General features: G+C 38.6%; 1 protein-coding gene across 7 annotated transcripts in view; it reads left to right on the top strand.

Annotated features, from left to right (window-relative positions):
• Positions 1-17,207, top strand: part of ZNF608 (zinc finger protein 608) — a 102,822-nt gene that overhangs the window by 46,065 nt on the left and 39,550 nt on the right. For 6 of the 7 annotated variants that reach the window (XM_014518554.2, XM_014518555.2, XM_025200403.1 and 3 more), the window contains exon 3: positions 2,224-2,479. In XM_014518554.2, coding sequence (XP_014374040.1) covers positions 2,224-2,479 — 256 coding nt within the window. The remainder of the gene's footprint in view (positions 1-2,223; positions 2,480-17,207) is intronic. The other variant, XM_025200407.1, reaches the window with a different exon arrangement.

The raw sequence follows: 17,207 nt of genomic DNA, 5'->3' as shown, positions 1-17,207 counted from the left end.
GTATGCAGGTGCTAATAGGCTTTCAGGATTGGTGGATTGATTCAGTTGTTCATTTAGTTTTTTCATTTATATTTGCCTGCAGGGGGAGAAAAATCTTTAAAATGCGCAAGGAAGTAAATAGCATGTGTACAAGTGAGCTTTTGTATATGTAGATCACGTGGATAGCTATCCAGAGGTAGATAATACAGTTTACATGCTAAAGCATACATGTGGATAAGTGTGGTTGCAAAATTGCAGGTAACATTTTAGGGTCTATTTTTAAAATACCGCCCCCCCCCCCATAATTTCCCATGTTTTAACCCAGAAATATTATTAGTCCTAATATAATAACTATCTTAAGAATTTGAATTTAATTACCCTACTTAACCCAATGTAACTGAGATCACAGTTCAGTCAGTTACTTCTGAACTTAATCTGATTTTCAGGCTTGCAGCCAGAATTCCTTTCCTTTTTGTTTATGACCAGTTAGGCCAAAGGTAAAAGAGGCAGTTTAAGGCCTTTTATATATTTAGATTTCTGTGCGCAGCTCAGTGGTCCAATTCTTAGATGCACGAGCAGTGCTTAAATGAATAAAACTTTCTGCTTGAAGGAAGTCAATCAACATTTTTCAAAAGGAAAGTTTTGAAATCATGAATATGCTTTCTGTGACTAAAGGGTATGGGTTGTAGCCGTGTTGGTCTAAGGACATAGGCAGACAAGGTTCTTTGGGTAAATATGATATCTTTTATTAGACCAACTCAAATAGTTGGAAAAAAATCTTTTTTTGCAAGCTTTCAGGCACAAACACCCTTCGTCAGGCTGAGGAATTAAATTAAATTAAATTCTGTGATTAAATGTTTATATGTGACATAAAGAATGCAGAAATTAGCATGGTCCCTCCAATTTTTTCCTTCTCTGGGTCTGCATTTGTCAAGTTGATTTTAAAAGAGTAACCATCAATATGAATTTTGAACTGCATTGAGTGGCATTTACATGAAACATAAATCATAGCATCTGCTGCATGGCTTCTAGATGTCTTTGCTCCTCATCTTTGTCATCAGGGATACAGTACAATAAAGGGGCAAAGAGTTAAAGACATTTTATTACAGAATTGACAACAGGAAATTTAGACTTTTTAACATTCAGATGATGGAGGATATTTTGGTGGAATTTTGGATCAAATGTGCCAAATGCACATTAGTTTATCATTTTAATGTACAACTGTGTAGAAGTGTCCTTCACAGATATAAACAAGAAACTGACACAGATGACTGGTTCAGCTGTTTAACTAGGAGCTCATTTCCTCCTTTTGCTTCCTTTTTGTGTGACAAAGAGAATATTATGTCTATAGTAAAATACTGAGCTTTGAAATGCTTGGGGGTGAATATGGAAATGAGTCTACAGAATGGAAAAGACCTAAAAGAAAAATTTTAAAAATCCCCATCACACAGTAAAGTCTTTGCTAGGTCAAGCCGGAGTCCTCAGCACCCCACAGCATAGAGCCCCATATGTGGAAAATCTCTTGCAGTTTCGTCAAGCAGTGCAAAAATGTAGTGGTGTTTCTAAATCAACATACAAATAAAATGTATTGGCTAATAATTTTTGTTCTTGTAACTTGTATTTTGGTGACCCTTTACAGTTAGCTGGGTAGTTTTGATTTTTATAAGGGTTGTAATCTTTGTTATTGTAAGGGCATGGGTATTATTTTGTCTGTATATTATCAGCTGGGTAAGCCTAATGCACGTTAAATGCTTGGATGACAAGGGATCGTGTACGGTATATTGAGTATTTGAGTTGCACCACATACATAATTTCTTTATGGTGCACAGAGAAGTGTGGCATTCGTATGTCCTTGTGTGCTTTCAGAAACGTTTTTCTTGAAAAAAATGCAGTTCCTGTTTTTGAAAAATTAATTTCTATCCACAAATCACTTTTCTGCCAGAGCTAAGAAAAACAGTGGCTCTAATTCTTTATTATTTTCTGTTAGCAGTCTAAGGCAATGGGGCATATTCTTCCAGAACTTTAGTGTTTTCTTTTGATTAGCATGACAGATTTTCCATAATGAATGCTTCATGTGCCGTATGAATCTACATGCCAAAAGAGGTCCTAATGCAAGGTTGAAATCACCCCACAATGTACTTGAATGCTTGCTTGCACTGTAGCAGAGTTTTAAGCAAACTCATGTTCTGTTCTGTTTTGTTCTAATCTGAGCACCATTATAGTAAAATTGTCTGTTGTTTTCAGGTTGATCCCCTGTTTACAGTGCCTGCACCTCCACCTCCGATTTCCAGCAGTATCACACCTCAGATTCTGCCTTCCTACTTTTCCCCATCTTCATCCAATATTGCAGCACCAGTCGAGCAGCTTTTGGTACGGACTCGTTCAGTGGGTGTAAACACTTGTGAAGTTGGAGTAGTAACAGAACCTGAATGCCTTGGACCCTGTGAGCCTGGCACCAGTGTGAACTTGGAGGGAATTGTGTGGCATGAAACCGAAGAAGGTAAACTGCATTTTCCATTCACATCATATATTACATACAAATATTATAGGGTCTCTTGTTCTGTTTGTTTCTGTTGGAGTATTACTTGGAGGTGGTTTGCTAGTCTATTCAGATACTGTCATCTGTAGTGTCAGTCCCAGGTTTATCGATAAGTGGAGAGCGATTCATCTCTTTTAAAGAATCCTGTTAAGGCAGTATGTTTATTGACTTTATACAAGAGCAAAGGATCTTTTTGTCTTAGTGTTGAGCATTATAAATTTATTTTGACCAAACAATTAACTATATCCTATGGTATTCAGTAAAACATAATCTTAAAGATTCACTAGCAGAATAGCAGAAATGTATTACAATAAAACACTTTTGTTTAAATGGGTGTCTTGAGGAACAAGTACGTTATGTGAATGTTTGTGTATGGCACAAATGAACACTAGAGCTGAATTATTCTAGATCTCACATGCTATATTTTGCTATAAAGCTACTATGTAGCAATCTATAAAAATATTCAGGTTTTTGTTGTGAGTTCTGTTTGCATGTTGTTTGTTTCAAACATTTTAAGAAGAAAACACTTCTGAAAGGTGGGCTTTGTTAAAAGAAGAAATGGAAGCTAAATCCAACTAATTTATCTAGAATACTTAGAAAACGGTTAATCAAATAGAGAGGCTGTATACTTCATACTGATTGGTTGGTGATTTGGAAAAAGGTAAACAGAGAAGAAGATGGTGTCATAGGCAAATTTTTCTATTTTGATTTCCAAAACCTCATTATTAAACCATGAATTTCCTGTTGTTGATGAAAAGAACCCTAAAAAAAAATCCTGCGTGTGTACTTCAAACCACTGCTAATTTTGATTATCTAACAATAACAAGGGATCTCCTTAGTTAAAGCTACACAAATATCTCCTTGTGATATTCTATCCTGTTTGTTTTGAGGTGTATTAAACTGTAGTGGTCTAACTTCCTCTGCAATGAAAACCAGATTATTTACAAAACTACATAATGAAAGCATACAACAGTGCATCAGCTGGTGATAAATACCAACATGCTTGAGACATATGCACAACAGCATTTGGTCCTTTGCAATGATATATAAGACCTCACCAAAATGCTCTACACTGTCCTTTGAAAAATCAATATACAGAGTCAGATTTACTTGCTTTTATATTCTCTTATCCATCCATCTTTCTCTCTCTGTAGGTCTACAACAGATTCATAAGGTAGATTGATCCTTTTAGATTGTTTTCAAAGCACAGTATAAATTCTGTTTTAAAATGTCCCGGCAGAGATGACTGCCCTTAGTAGCTTCAGTCTTCACTTGATTGGCCTGCATTAACCAGTGTTGGAATGTGTGGGTGTTAACTCTGGTGACATGAAAGAATAGGAGCTGTTAATAGTGTTATTCTTGCAAAATAAACTAAACTTCTGACCCCACTGAATTTAAGAAGCCCTTCTTGTTAATGGTCTGGACCAAACATAAAGTATGCTGTCAAGGTCCAACACACTGGCAAAGGTAATATTCCATCTGCATTTTTATCAGTGTTCTGGTTTAAAACATGTTGTCATTTAATAAAAATTAACCCCCTGATATTATTAATCTCTTCCCACCCACCCACTAGGAGACTTCTAGAACAACTGGGGAAGCAATGAAAAACTGCTTTAATGACCTTTGAAAACCTTTGCTTCTTAATATAGGCATCCAGATATTACACAAGAGTATTCTAGGTGTAAATAATTACAACAGTAGTTGAAACAGGATTTTAAAATGTTCAGTTTCACCAGTGTAGGTGGAGTAACATTATGTGGAAAAAATCAAGGTAATTGGGTTGATTCTGTCTAAAAGAAATTATCATCCTTAAATGGAGAAATTGCTATGATGTGTGGATATTTTATTACTCTTTCCAAAGGTAGAGAATTACGCATAACTGTGTTATGGAATATTGCCCTAGAAAATAGAGTTTCCATTATGATTTAGCTGAAATTTTGGGGACATATGCATGCATGTATTTACCTGTTTTAAAATTTGCTATTTTTTTCTGAAGATCTGTATAATAGCAAATATGAATCTTTGTGCACTGAATTTTGTTAAAGTCCTTTCATGAATACAAGCTGGCCTCTAATACATGGGTGTTTATCCAGGATAACTTGATTGAAGTTACCCAGAATTTCCAGCAGCATAGCTGAGCTCAGAATCTGGCTGGTTGTTTATCATGATCCGTTGAGATTTGAGTTTCTATTGTAGTCATTGTCCCCATTCCCTTGCTCCCTACCTCTGCCTCAAACATCTCCATGTTCTATCCCCTACCCCGCTTCAAACCCATTAAAAAAAAATAAAATTAAAATGCAAACCGTGGCTTTGCAAGGCCCAGCAGCAGAATTACAACAATCTAAGATGTGAGAATTTCTGACCTTTGTCCAAGTTCTAATATATTTGTTTTATTTTGCATGTGATCTAGCCATTTGGTAAGATGAATCGTTTGGTGATTAGAATGTGCTTGTAGGATGTCTGCATATCCTGTAGCATATGGGAACTATGAACCAAATGTGCGTGCTGAGCAGCTTTCATATGCTGCAATAACTAGCAGCGGGAATGGAAACAGAGGGTATGTGGTAGTTATAGCTATAATGAGAACAGTATAGTGGGTTGAGGGAGAGAGGATTAGATATTTTATTTAGGGTTCGTTACTAAACTGGATGCATGCTTTCATAGAATTAATGTGTACTTGTGAATGAATGTTTTGAACATATCAAGTATTTGAAATAACTGGTTCCTTTTTAGGGTCATTACCCTAATTGTCATATTCTGCTGCATTTATTCTTTTCTTCAGGGTTATAAGGAGGATCATATTGGCTTTTATTTTTCCTGTTTATGAAGTAACGGGTCCAAAAGAAAAAGCATATTGGATTTCAGACAAAAGTGTGGCTGAGTTGTTTTTGTAGTATTTTTTTTTTATTTATCTCAGGTTAATCTATCCAGTCATTTTTGATCAGAAAATTGAATAAACAAGACCATTTTTCCTCAAAGTGTTTCAATTTTAGGCTGTATAATGAGAAGCTGGTATTTGAAGTTTGTCACGTTTTATTATGGGACTTTAAAATTAAACAATTTTATGATTTTACAAATATAATTGTCTGGATATGCTGCTTATCATATGGGCACTTCTCAAATGTGCTGTGTGTTTATTTTTCACGCAGGTACTGTAGGCATTTAGTGTTTTTTATGTGCAGAGCATGCTTTTTTGTCTGGGACTTGGAATTTTTTCAATATGTTATTAATGGTTGCGGAGAAAAAAAGGAGAATGAAAGGACTAGTCGAGGCTACTTTCTAGAAGTGGAATGAAGGAATACTTTATAGGCAAGTCAACCTGAAACTTGGCAGCTGATGTGATATTATAAGCTACCATTCAGCAGTAGTAAAAATCGCTTACATAAAACAGTCTGGTAGTGTTAAAGTGTGTTTTTTGCTTGTTTGTTTTATCTATCACAGGATATTTTCTCTAGAGCATGTGTGTATTTTGAAATTTAGAAATACAATTAATCAGGTACTTGCTAAATTAAGTCATCTGCTTGTAAAATGGTTATAGAGTGCATAAATGTAATAGACTGCTTAGATTGAACAATGGGTTTGAAAAGGGATAACCACTGAGGAACTTTCAAAAGTACGTAGACATTGCTGCTGGTGTTGTTTGTGATTGTCATTGTTGTTATTATTTTGTTTCTTACACCCAGTTGCCCTGGGTCATGTTAAGGCTTTTGAACTGCATCTAGTAATGGAATCAGTCTTAAGTTGTAAGAAGTACTTGTTATAATGATTTATTAGCTTGAAAACTGCTTGGGAGACCGCCATCAGGCACCTTGCTGCCTTCGAGTGAGAACATATGTGCTGACCGACAGTTAAGCCAGCTAAACTTTTTTAAGTGGACTTAACTGTCAGAGCATACACGTATATGTTGAGCAGAGGCGACTTACACGCAGCACAAGATAATGTACCTCCGAGGTATATTATTTTGAGTTACGTTACTTAAGTCAACATAGCTCGCAAGATAGATGCCACCACACGTGTATGTTTTGACGTGGCTTAAACCAACTTACTTAAGTTAATTTAGTAGTTAAGTCGCCTTAGTAGTTACGTTGACTTAGTATGTGTGTACACACCCTTTGTGTGCAAAACAAGCTGTCAGCTGGTAGTGTTCAAGTTCTCACATTTCTGGATCGACATTCTTCCTTCCCATATAGATTGGATAAATTTGTTGTTGTCATTAGATAATAAATAATAGAGAAATGAATTTATTTTCAAGGTGTTGTGTTACCATCGTTGCCTTTTTTAGAGTTGTTCTAAATATAAGCCCTAAGACTTGGAGGTTTGTTGTTATTTTATTTTGCAGATTCTTATTAGAGAGCTAATTTGATCTGCACTGGAGTCTTCAAAAATTATTCTGGAAACAAATTTGCCATAAGTTTGCAGAAATACACAGAAATTGAGACCCCCCCCCCCGGCCCCTTAATTTACCCCAGTGTGCCTAAATCTGTTATGGGTGGCTTTTCTGAGTTCCCATGTCCATATATTTTGTATGTAAGCATATTTTGAAAACTTATCTACTACATGAGTTCTCTCTGTAGTCCTGTATAGCTTTGGTTTTGCAAACTCTATTTAAAAGAGCACAATCAATTTGAAATATGTTTTTCAACCTATTTAATTTTCCCTCCTTTCACAAACGTTTCTCTCTCTCTCGTATGCAAAACATGTATGGAAAACTCACAAATACAAAGGACCAGTTCACTAGATCATAATGAAGCAGGGGAGCTTACACTGCTGAAAAGAGTATCGAATACAAATAGTAGAAAGAAATGTGTTTTTGTTTCCATGTTTTGTTTTTTGAAGAAGCATAGATTTTTCATGATATTAGACAGAAATATGATTAAGTTACCCATGTTCAGTAATTTCTCAGTGATGTTCAATCCCAAATTATGAAGTATTGCAAGCTTTTCTTGTTCTTACTCATAGTGCTATGCACAGGCGTTAGAGGGAGCACTTATTGCATTTAAAGACAAACTTGAGAGATCTACTCGTGAAGTATTTAGTACGAGAAATAACCATATTTACTTGAATATAAGACAAGCCACCCCTCCCATCAGTATGGGAAAAACAGCTCCTTGTCTTATATTTGTATATAAGGAAACCTCATTAAATACATTGTCTATCATTAAACTGCGGCGTAAAGCAGCATGTGGTCAGTAATGGAAACCAACTATGAAGTTGATTAAATACAACCAACACTTATCATGGATATAAAACACATGGCCTATGTCAGGCAACCATACTGATGGGAACCTACCCCGAGTATAGGTTGGTACAGCTCATCTGAATAAGATATGTGGCAGTGCCCATTGCGCTTAACCCTTCTCAGTGTCGACTCTTTTTTCAGTGCGCGCTACATTGGTGAGCCACTACACTAAATACATTTTTACTTCCTTTTTGCTCCCACAGTTGGGCTGTGCCTTTCTTTCCCATTTCTAATGATTCCTGTTTCTTCACCAGCCTTAAAGTGTCTGGCAAACATCACTAAACAGGGCCCCAAACAGTTCACCCAGAATCCCTGTATCACCCCCTTTCCCAGATTGTCGCATATAATCAGTGTGGCCCCACTTTCCATGAGGTGAAGCCAGATCAGGTTCCCTTGTACCTCATCTGCATATAAATTTTTGGAGGATCCCAGGACTTGTGACAGAACATCTAGTTCCAGTCATGAGTGGGGGCTAATTAATACATGGCTCCTTTGTGGGGGGTATCTGGAGTAGACACACATACTGAGCAGTGCTGAGCTATGGAGTCAGTATGGTTTGAAATGTTGCTGGCTCTGCTGAGGCCCGACCCAGTGAACTGTATGGTAAACCATGAGCTTTTTGGTTTTGGACTAATGTCATGCATAGTTTGTGTTGGATATAAATTGGTATAAAAGTGCTGCTTAAAAGTGTGTCCATGTGCCTCAGCGTGAGGGCTTTGTAGAGGAGTCCCTGTGCTGAGGCATGTGGAGATGGAAGCAGCCAGTATCTGTGCTAAAACTTGGAGCAGCTTCAAAAATGGTAAGATGTATCAATTCTGGACAAACGAAGTACCCATAGTAATTTGCATATATGTTGATTTTGAAGTGTTTTCCAATTTGCCCCTCATTTCCATATGCTCAGGGAAAGCAAGGTCTGACATTAAGGGTGGGAGGGGGCTGTAGGGGGAAGAAGTTCAGGGAGCCACCTGAACACCTCGCCCCCAATTTATTTTCCTTACTGTAGTAGTCGGAGGGAGGAACAAAAGCAAGGCAAATCTCCAATAAAGATTCTACACCTGGAAAACTATACAAATTGATACATTTTCCATATATCAAATCTAATTATTGGGGCACCATCTTATATTTAGGATCATCTCCTATTTGAGTAAATATGTCATACTGCTCCATGTGCTGCAAGGGGCTCTGGCCAGGGCACAGGGTGCCTCACACAGTGATAGCCTGTGTGCTGAGCCCCTCATGCTGAGGCACACTGTGCAACAACCAGCTGTAAAGTAGCTGGCTGGGGCGCAGTGTGCCTTGAGACAGAGCAGCAGCCAGCCTGGGGATGGATGCTCCCTTGTGTCCAAGTGCCTCAACATGAGGGCTCTGTAGTGAAGTTCCCGTGCTGAGGCATGCGGAGATGGAAGCAGTTAGTCCAGGGCTGCCTGCTCCCCCATCTGGAGATGTCCTGCTCCCTGGCTGGCTGGGGCACAGGGTGCCTCATTGCCCCCCACAGTCTCCACCACACCACATGGAGCAGAGGTTTCCCCGCAGTGAGGTGCACAGAGACGAGGAAAGGAGCCAGCCCCGGGCCGCAGTGTGGCTCAGTGCAGGGGCCACGCAGTGGAGCCCCCCATGCCTGAAGCATGGGGAGACAGAGGAGCACCCACCCCATGGTTGGCTGCTCCCCTTTCTTGAAGCACACTGCACCCCAGCTAGCCAGGGAGCGGCTGGCTGGGCTGCAGGGTTCCTCAGCACAGGGACTCCACAGTGCATGGGGGCAGGGGAGCGGGCAGTCCAGTGCTAACCCCTCCCCTGTCTGCACATTTGTCTCACCACACAACACTTTGGAGTGTTTTGTGCCATTTTTGTTTTAGGGGTTTGCTATTGGGAAATCCCAGTAGCAAATTTTACTCCAGCCCTGTTAACTAGCAGTGCAGCAAATGGTTTAATGTGCAACACATGCTGTTTGTGGCACTGCAAAGAGGTTTGCAGTGCCACAAACTGCACGTACGTGCACGTCTCGATCTGGTCAGTGGGTTCATCTACACGTGCTATTAGCATGGAGCACCTGTTGGGTCAGAGCAGGCCTGGCTGGCAGGGGACTTGGGGGCTCAGTCTGCCAGCCTGGGGCAGTTCCTGCCTGACTCATTGTGCTACAGAGGGGCTGGCTGGAGCACGAGGGTGCTCCAGTGCAGGGACAGGGAGCCCCTGCACTGATGCACCCTCATGCCCCAAGCAGTTGGGTCAGCATCTACAGATGCGTTGCTGAGCACTAAAGAATTCTGCTGTAGGATAGTACTTGTATTTTACATGTGTAGACGTTGAGGTATTGTAGACATTGAGGCTTTACCGAGGAGCTAATTAGGCAGCTACACAGTAAACATCTCATGTAGATGTGCCATGTAAAACAAAATCAGACCACAACTTTTCTTGAACACTAGGGTTTGCTTGGTTCATTGTACAGATACTTAAGGCATCTGCTTCAGCATCTCAATGTACAAATTACTGAGAATGATCCAGGCCAGGTATAAGACCAAGATTAATTTTTGTTATGCAACATCTGGGTAATTGCATACCTTGGGATTGCCCCCCAAGGCTGGAATTTGTAATTGGCTAAAAATTAGTGGGCACCATGGGCCTAGAAAGAACAGTGTAATATAAAAGCAAACATCCTTTGTTATAAGGTGTCGATGCAAAACAGGGATACTCTAGTAATTCAATACAGTGCTTTTCAAACTGAATGATTAAAAAAAGTGTGGTTTTCTTTTATTATTTTTTCTCTTAAAGATGATCTAAGGTTTCTTTGTTTGTTTTCTTTAAGTAAGTTGGATCTGTCCCTTTTTTACTACTCTCTGTATAAACAAGGCCTGGAACAAGTGGTGTTGATTTCTTTTTTTTGCTTAAAAAGTTCCTTTCTAACAGTTTTCTTCTTTTTATTGTTTTATTTTTAGCCTGAAATGCCAAAAATAGTATAACAGCAAGAGCCCTTCTGTGTCTCTTACAGCTATATATTTTGACTTGTCATAACTTAATTGACAGGGTAGCATGCTGACACTTTTACAAAGATGTCCCTTTCCAAAAATGTTTTAAAAAGTCATCACAGCAGACTAGAATTTTTTCCCCCTCTCAGTTTCAGACTGCTCATGTTTATTACTCTAGTTCTTGCAGTGTTTTCATATTAGACTAGACCTGAACATGTAATTGGAAACATTTTTTAAAGTGGTGACCATTTTTTGATCTTATTGCCCCATGCTACATTATATATATATATATATATATATATATTTTTATCACAAATAGCTGGTTAGTCGCACAATAAATTTAGACCAGTTGCAGTACAAAGTAAAACCTACCACAAATGCAAAGTAATTATCACACAACTTGTTAATTGCACAATAAATTTAGGCCAGCCATAAGTACAAAGTAATTATCACATGATAAAAATGACTATCCAGCTATAAAAAGAGCCAATCAGCTACAAAGTTAGTGCTTGAAAATATGTAACAACTCTATAGCTGGTTTCTAACCAGTTTTAATTTGAACATCTAGCACGGCCCTATGATAATAAAAAAAAAAAAAAAAAAAAGCTAAACTAGTCCTTCTGACTCACAGCAACAGTGGTTTCTTTTTTTCTTGTAAAGGAAACCTGTAAAGTTAAGTATCTACAAAATGACTATAACAGCATTATTAATAAGTTCCCATTCAAAATATTGCCTCTCATTAGTGATTATAAAGGTGGCAAATCTGTCATTTCATTATGTAGAGAACATTGCTTAATGTGTATCTGTTGCATATATCCTGTATGTTCATTTTCATAGTTTGTGTATCACTTTTTATCCATTTTGTTGATTCATATTGATAGACACAGATGTGATGCTTTACAGAACATAGCCACAGTTTTTACTGACTGTAGTTGAAATAGCTGATCAAGAACATCCAAAGTGTTTTATTTAGTCAGGGTAGTAAAGGCCAGCTTGTTTAAGGGAAACCAGCAAATGCCACTTTTCACAGCTCAGTGAGAAGACTAAGTGCGGCTATCTGGGTATAACCCAAGGCACAGAATGTGAAAAACTAACAAATTCCAGACAATGCTCACATAAAAAGCTCCTTCTTGCCAGACTGCTGGAGAGCAAGACTCCCAGCACTGCTTGTACATACAGAGAAAATTATTCCTTGTTCAAACAAACATATGGGGGCGGGGAGGGTGCAGAGAAAGAGGAAGGAGGATAATTGAGGTTGGAAACATTGGCTTGAAGCTATTTGAGCACGAAACTGAGCCTGCTCCAGCAGTGAGGTTATGAACAGTGAAAGAGTTGATTTTAGACCAAGAAGCCAATCAGAGCTCAAAAGTAAAACCACAACAGCAGCAGATTTTTAGGGTTGACACCATTTCAGTGCAAAGTACATATAGCTTGAGTCCACATTTGTCACCTGTTATTTACCGAAAAGTATCTGCAAAGTAAGTTTTTTATATATGTAAAAGCATTTTTTTTAATTTAATAAATACACTCAGAGTGAGGAAAGCCCACCTAGCTTATCCCAGAGATGATCCCTGCCATGGTACTGTTATTCTGTAAGAATTTGACTGTCTCGGATTTCCTTCAGAAATGTCCAGTTTTGTTTGTTGTAGGTATTGGGTTACAGCAGTGTTTTCCCATCCTTGTGAGTTACACCCAGCCATAGAAGCCGCCTGTAGTCTTGGGCTCCTCCGGACTTCAGCTGTCACCACCGCTTCCCCTACCGCTAATTGCCACTGGAGTAAGGGAGCACAAGAGAATTGGAGCTGAGGGAAGTGGCAGCACCTGAAGAATGGGGAATGCAAAATAACTGGTGGCAAAAGAAGAAGAATCAGTGCCTGAAGTGTGTGTGTGTGTGTGTGCGCATGTGCGCGCATGCACGGTGGTGGGGGTGGGTGTTGTCTATTGTCACCATCATTCATGCAGGTCCCAACTTGGGAAAGTTTTTGCCTTCTCCCTACCCCCTCCTCACTCACTCCCAAGAGGGGCACACTCCCTAGTTTGGGAAATGCTAGGTTACAGTATGCAACAGAGAGAGAGAAACAGATTTGGTCCCCCTTGCTGCTGGAGTGCACATGACTACAGATCACAAAACACCAAAAAATGGGAACTTTCTTTTTTTTTCTCTGTCTCATGTCTTTTTGGCCGTATGGTCAAAACCTGCTAAAAAAGAGCAGGGTTTAGCCCAGAGTTTTCAATGTATTAGATTTTCCAGTTGTTTTTAGGCTTATTAATTTTGGATTATTAAACATATAGTAACTGGTTACTAGTTAAGAACTGTAGCTGGCAAAAGAAAATCCAAAGACGATAAGGAGAAAACAATTAACAACTTTAGGAGAAGTTTGAATTCTTTGGCCTCCAGGCTGGCTAGGAAATTCCAAGATTATATTTCTGTCCTAGTGGAAGAAAGATAAAGTTGACTGTGAAAAGAGGGAGAATATCCACAGAAGAAAAGCCCGAGGGAAATGGCTTTCTTGATTTGAACTGAAAAGCTGGGTCTAGTTTATTAAATGGACCAAGAAAACCTCAATTGAAGTTCATCACTTTCATATCCCAGAACCTCTCCAGATTTATGGAAAAAATATAAACAAAACAATTTTTAAAAATGGAGTGTGCTTTTCTGTATTACTAGATTCATTTTATTCCTCTGTTGTAAAGAAGCATTAACTAACTTTAAAGGTGTCTGTGGTTATATTAAAACAAAGGGTCTGCTTGGATTTTCTTTCAACTTTACTTTTATACATACTTTCAAATCTCATGTAGCTTTTTAATGAAAATAAAGACAGAAATGGGAGTATAGATTATTAGTAGTTCTTGGACTGGGTTTGTTGTCCCTTTCTAATAAGTAAAGAGATTTTTTTCAAAACACTTTTTTCCCATGTACTTTGCAGCTGTAAAATTTTTGCTAACTAGTTCCTTTTTCATGGAAAGTCAAGGAGATCATGCATTTGATATTTTTCTGTGTTTAAATAGTTTTATTCATTCAAAATCATCCACAGGATGTATTTTGTTTGTTTGTTTACATTTTACCATACCAACTAGGTCAAGGTGTCAAAAAGACCCCAAGTGACTTAATACCACAAGGATTTCCATTAATAAAATTGAACTGAAGTTAATTGTCTGTAGATGGCAATTCTGTATCCTGACCTTAACACTGAAAACAATGGCTCAGAGAAAATTAGTTTCAAACAAAGTCAGTTCCTGAGAAATCTTCCGTTAATCTAGAATGTAAAAATGCAGCTTAAACTTCTGTCCTTTCATAGGACAAAGCTTTTCATTAGGGTTTACTGCTTGTTTGCTTTCTCTCGCAGGGATTGAACCTAGCTCTGCTCATGTGCTTTTGTCTAAAGAGGAGCTTCCATTCAAATAGAGCTGCCGTTGCAGAGCCTGAAGCTATGTGACCCCTGCTCATTTGGAGGACTTAGAGATGTAAAGGAGAATGTCAGCTTTCTTTAAAACAGGATGTTTTCCAGGCTGTTTTCCTTAGGAAGATGTAATGTGATGGAAACCTACAGTGTCACAGATTTTTTTTTAATATTAATTTATTTTACCAGCTCCTTCCCATAACTGGCCTTTGGAGCTCAGAAACATCATAAGGTCTTTGGGGCCTTAGCTTTTTTTAAAAGAAGGTTCATATCTTCAGAAAATAGCTCAAACCACCATTGGAGTCACTTTATGCTCTTTCTGGCCAGCACCTGAGTCGGGTGCTCTGTGGACAAGACAGCATGACCTCTGGCTATTAGGAGGGGTAGCTCAGTAGGTGGCTCATCATGTGCTACTGGACTAAGCACGCATCTGAGAAAAAAGGAGATTAATCAAAGGTTAGTAAGTCCAAACCTTGGGGTATGAAGTTAGACACCAAAATCTAGAGAGATTGAAAATCAGAAGTTTACATGGAGTGCTTACCACCTTTGAAAATCAGATCAGTGCTAAAATGTGGACTAGGAGACTAAAGTTGGACAATGTTGACTTAAACCTGTCTGTCTGGTTTCCTCTTATATAAAGGGGATAATACTTGCCTGTCCCATAGGAGTGGTTAAAAGCAAGAATTTAGTATTTGTAAATATGCCAGATTATCTATATAACCGTACATTGGCCTTGCAGTAAACCAAAAGTTGACAGCTATGTGCAGACAATCTCACAGGTAGCTGTGCTCCATTTTTTTTTTGTGTGTGGATGGCTAATTAAGATGGAAGCTGAACATGAGCTTTGAAATGTGTTGGTCTAACAGTTTCGTTTCCAGTCATCCAGTCTAGCAAGGATTTGTTTGAAACCATATCAGCTGGCACCAGGTTTAAACACAGTTCGTCAACAACTTCCGGTGTGGAAACACCATAATGGAGCAAAATAGTTCTCCCCACAAACATAAGTGCAGGTCTAAGAGCATCTTCATAGTGCTTCAAACTTTTTGCAAGCCAACACTCAGAAGTCCAAGGCTCCTACTTAATTAGCACAGTGCACTCTACTAACTTGCCCCGCTGCAAATTACCTACAAGTAACTGAAACAAAATCCTGAATTCTTACTTGGCAGTAGTTTCTTCAATTTTCTGCTTGCTCTGAAAGTTCATGTTGCTCTATTGTATTACTTTTCAGTTTTTCTTTCTTTAGAACAGCTTTGAAGGTCTCATCCTCTACTTTGTTGAAGGGAGCCATTTGTTTCAAACTACTGGCTAGAAAAGCAGTGGGCTTACGATGGCAAAACCTATGTTTTGCTTGACTCTTGTGCCTTACTACTACCTCTTCTGTCTTAACAGTAGAAATGAGTTAGTGAAGCATTTCCATCATTTATGTCTGGGTATCTGAACAAAGGTTTTTCCACAAGAATAGGCAGAGTTTCTCCTTCAGATAAAGATTAAAGGTGGCAAATGATTACACATAGACATTTGGATTGAAGACTGATGTTGGTGGGGGTTTTTTGAAACAAGAAACAGAAACTGAAGTTAACCAATTTCTCTGTGCTTATCTTGATTCTGCCAGACCAAGTGGTCTTATTAGATTAGTAGAAGCAAGGTTGGGTTGGGGGGGGGCCTTCACAGGGAAAAGAGTAATTCCAGGCCTGGTTGCTCCATGGGTGAAGGTGGTGATTGGGTTACAAACTGTTCTGTCGGTCTAGACAAGAAAGTGACAGGAAATAAGCTAGAGAAAATGTTTTTGTATCCCTAAAGCGTTATCTTAGAGCAGCACAGTTAGTAATGCTGTTGTGCGAAGCAACCTCCATTTGGACAGACAGCTTGACGCAGGCAAAGCTGCTAATTTGTTTTCAGCTTCAAGGAGATTTAGAGTCTTTGCATCCTTGGCAGTAGCACACAGTGTAATTGTTTCCCTCTCCTTAATCTTCAGTCTAGTTGCATTGGCTTACTGTAGCTAGGAAAGGCTGGAATGCTGACTGAATGTGCTGCACCAGATTCCTCCCCCTGAAAAAGAGGACTCAGTTGCCTGGAAGTCTTCTGACTATTCTGCAAACACACCAGTCTTTTTGTAGTGGTGCTGTTACAAAACCCTGCACAGAAAAGAAAAGCAATCCAGTTAGTGGGTAGGAAAGGAGGTGACAGCATTGATGTTCTTGTGCCAGCAACATTTCCTAATTTATGCTAAAGTGTATTGCACATAGGGGCACTCTCTAAATAACACGTTTGCTTTCAGTTACAGTGCATTTCTATTCCTCATTTCCACAAAACTCATGTTATAGTCCTATAATTTAAATATTTTAAAAACCTAACTGAATACTGAGAGGTTTGTTTGTGTTCCATTATTCACAGTTTGGCATTATTTGTAAAGAGCAACTGTTTACATTTCTAGGATTTCTGCCATTACATACCACTGGTCAGAATTCTAGCTAGACTCACCCAAAATAGAGTCTTTTGAAACAGGGATAGAGCATATCATTGACCAGTTCAGTTATTTAGTCAATCCAGTGGTAAAGCTTGGGTCAGCCTTGAAGGGTAAATTTCATTGCTGGGATACATTCTTGGCTATGAATGAATGCATGAATAATTCTTGCTTTGAACCTTAAGATGCACAACAGACACAATAACTCTTGAGCTGAACTTTACAAGCAGAGCAGGCTGATTTATGGGCAGCTGTTGAAAATGTTTCTAGTCAGATTATTTTTGAATCTATGAATTAAGAACCTGCAGTAAATTAATTACTATATATTGGTGGAGTGCTGGGTTGTCAAAAGCAGTGCAAGACTTTATTTTTAATTTATAAATTAAAAACTTGTAGTAGATTAATTAATGTATATTGATGTAGTAAATTGCATCAATGATTTGAGAATAACTTTCAGTTTGATATTGGAGGAATCAAGATAAAACTGTCTCCTGATCTGTGATAGTGTCTTGGCTAAGTGCCTTTTTCATGATGGAGAAGAGAACATTTTTTCTTGATATTCATTATTGTGATGGTTTGTCTAACTTTTGCAGTGCTGGAAGGTATATTGATCATCCCAAGG

The sequence above is a fragment of the Alligator sinensis genome, unplaced genomic scaffold (genome assembly GCF_000455745.1).
Source record: "Alligator sinensis unplaced genomic scaffold, ASM45574v1 scaffold227_1, whole genome shotgun sequence".
In the NCBI taxonomy this organism is placed as follows: domain Eukaryota; kingdom Metazoa; phylum Chordata; order Crocodylia; family Alligatoridae; genus Alligator; species Alligator sinensis.
The sequence above is the reverse complement of the archived record's forward strand: the minus strand, read 5'-3'. Positions and strand labels throughout refer to the sequence as shown.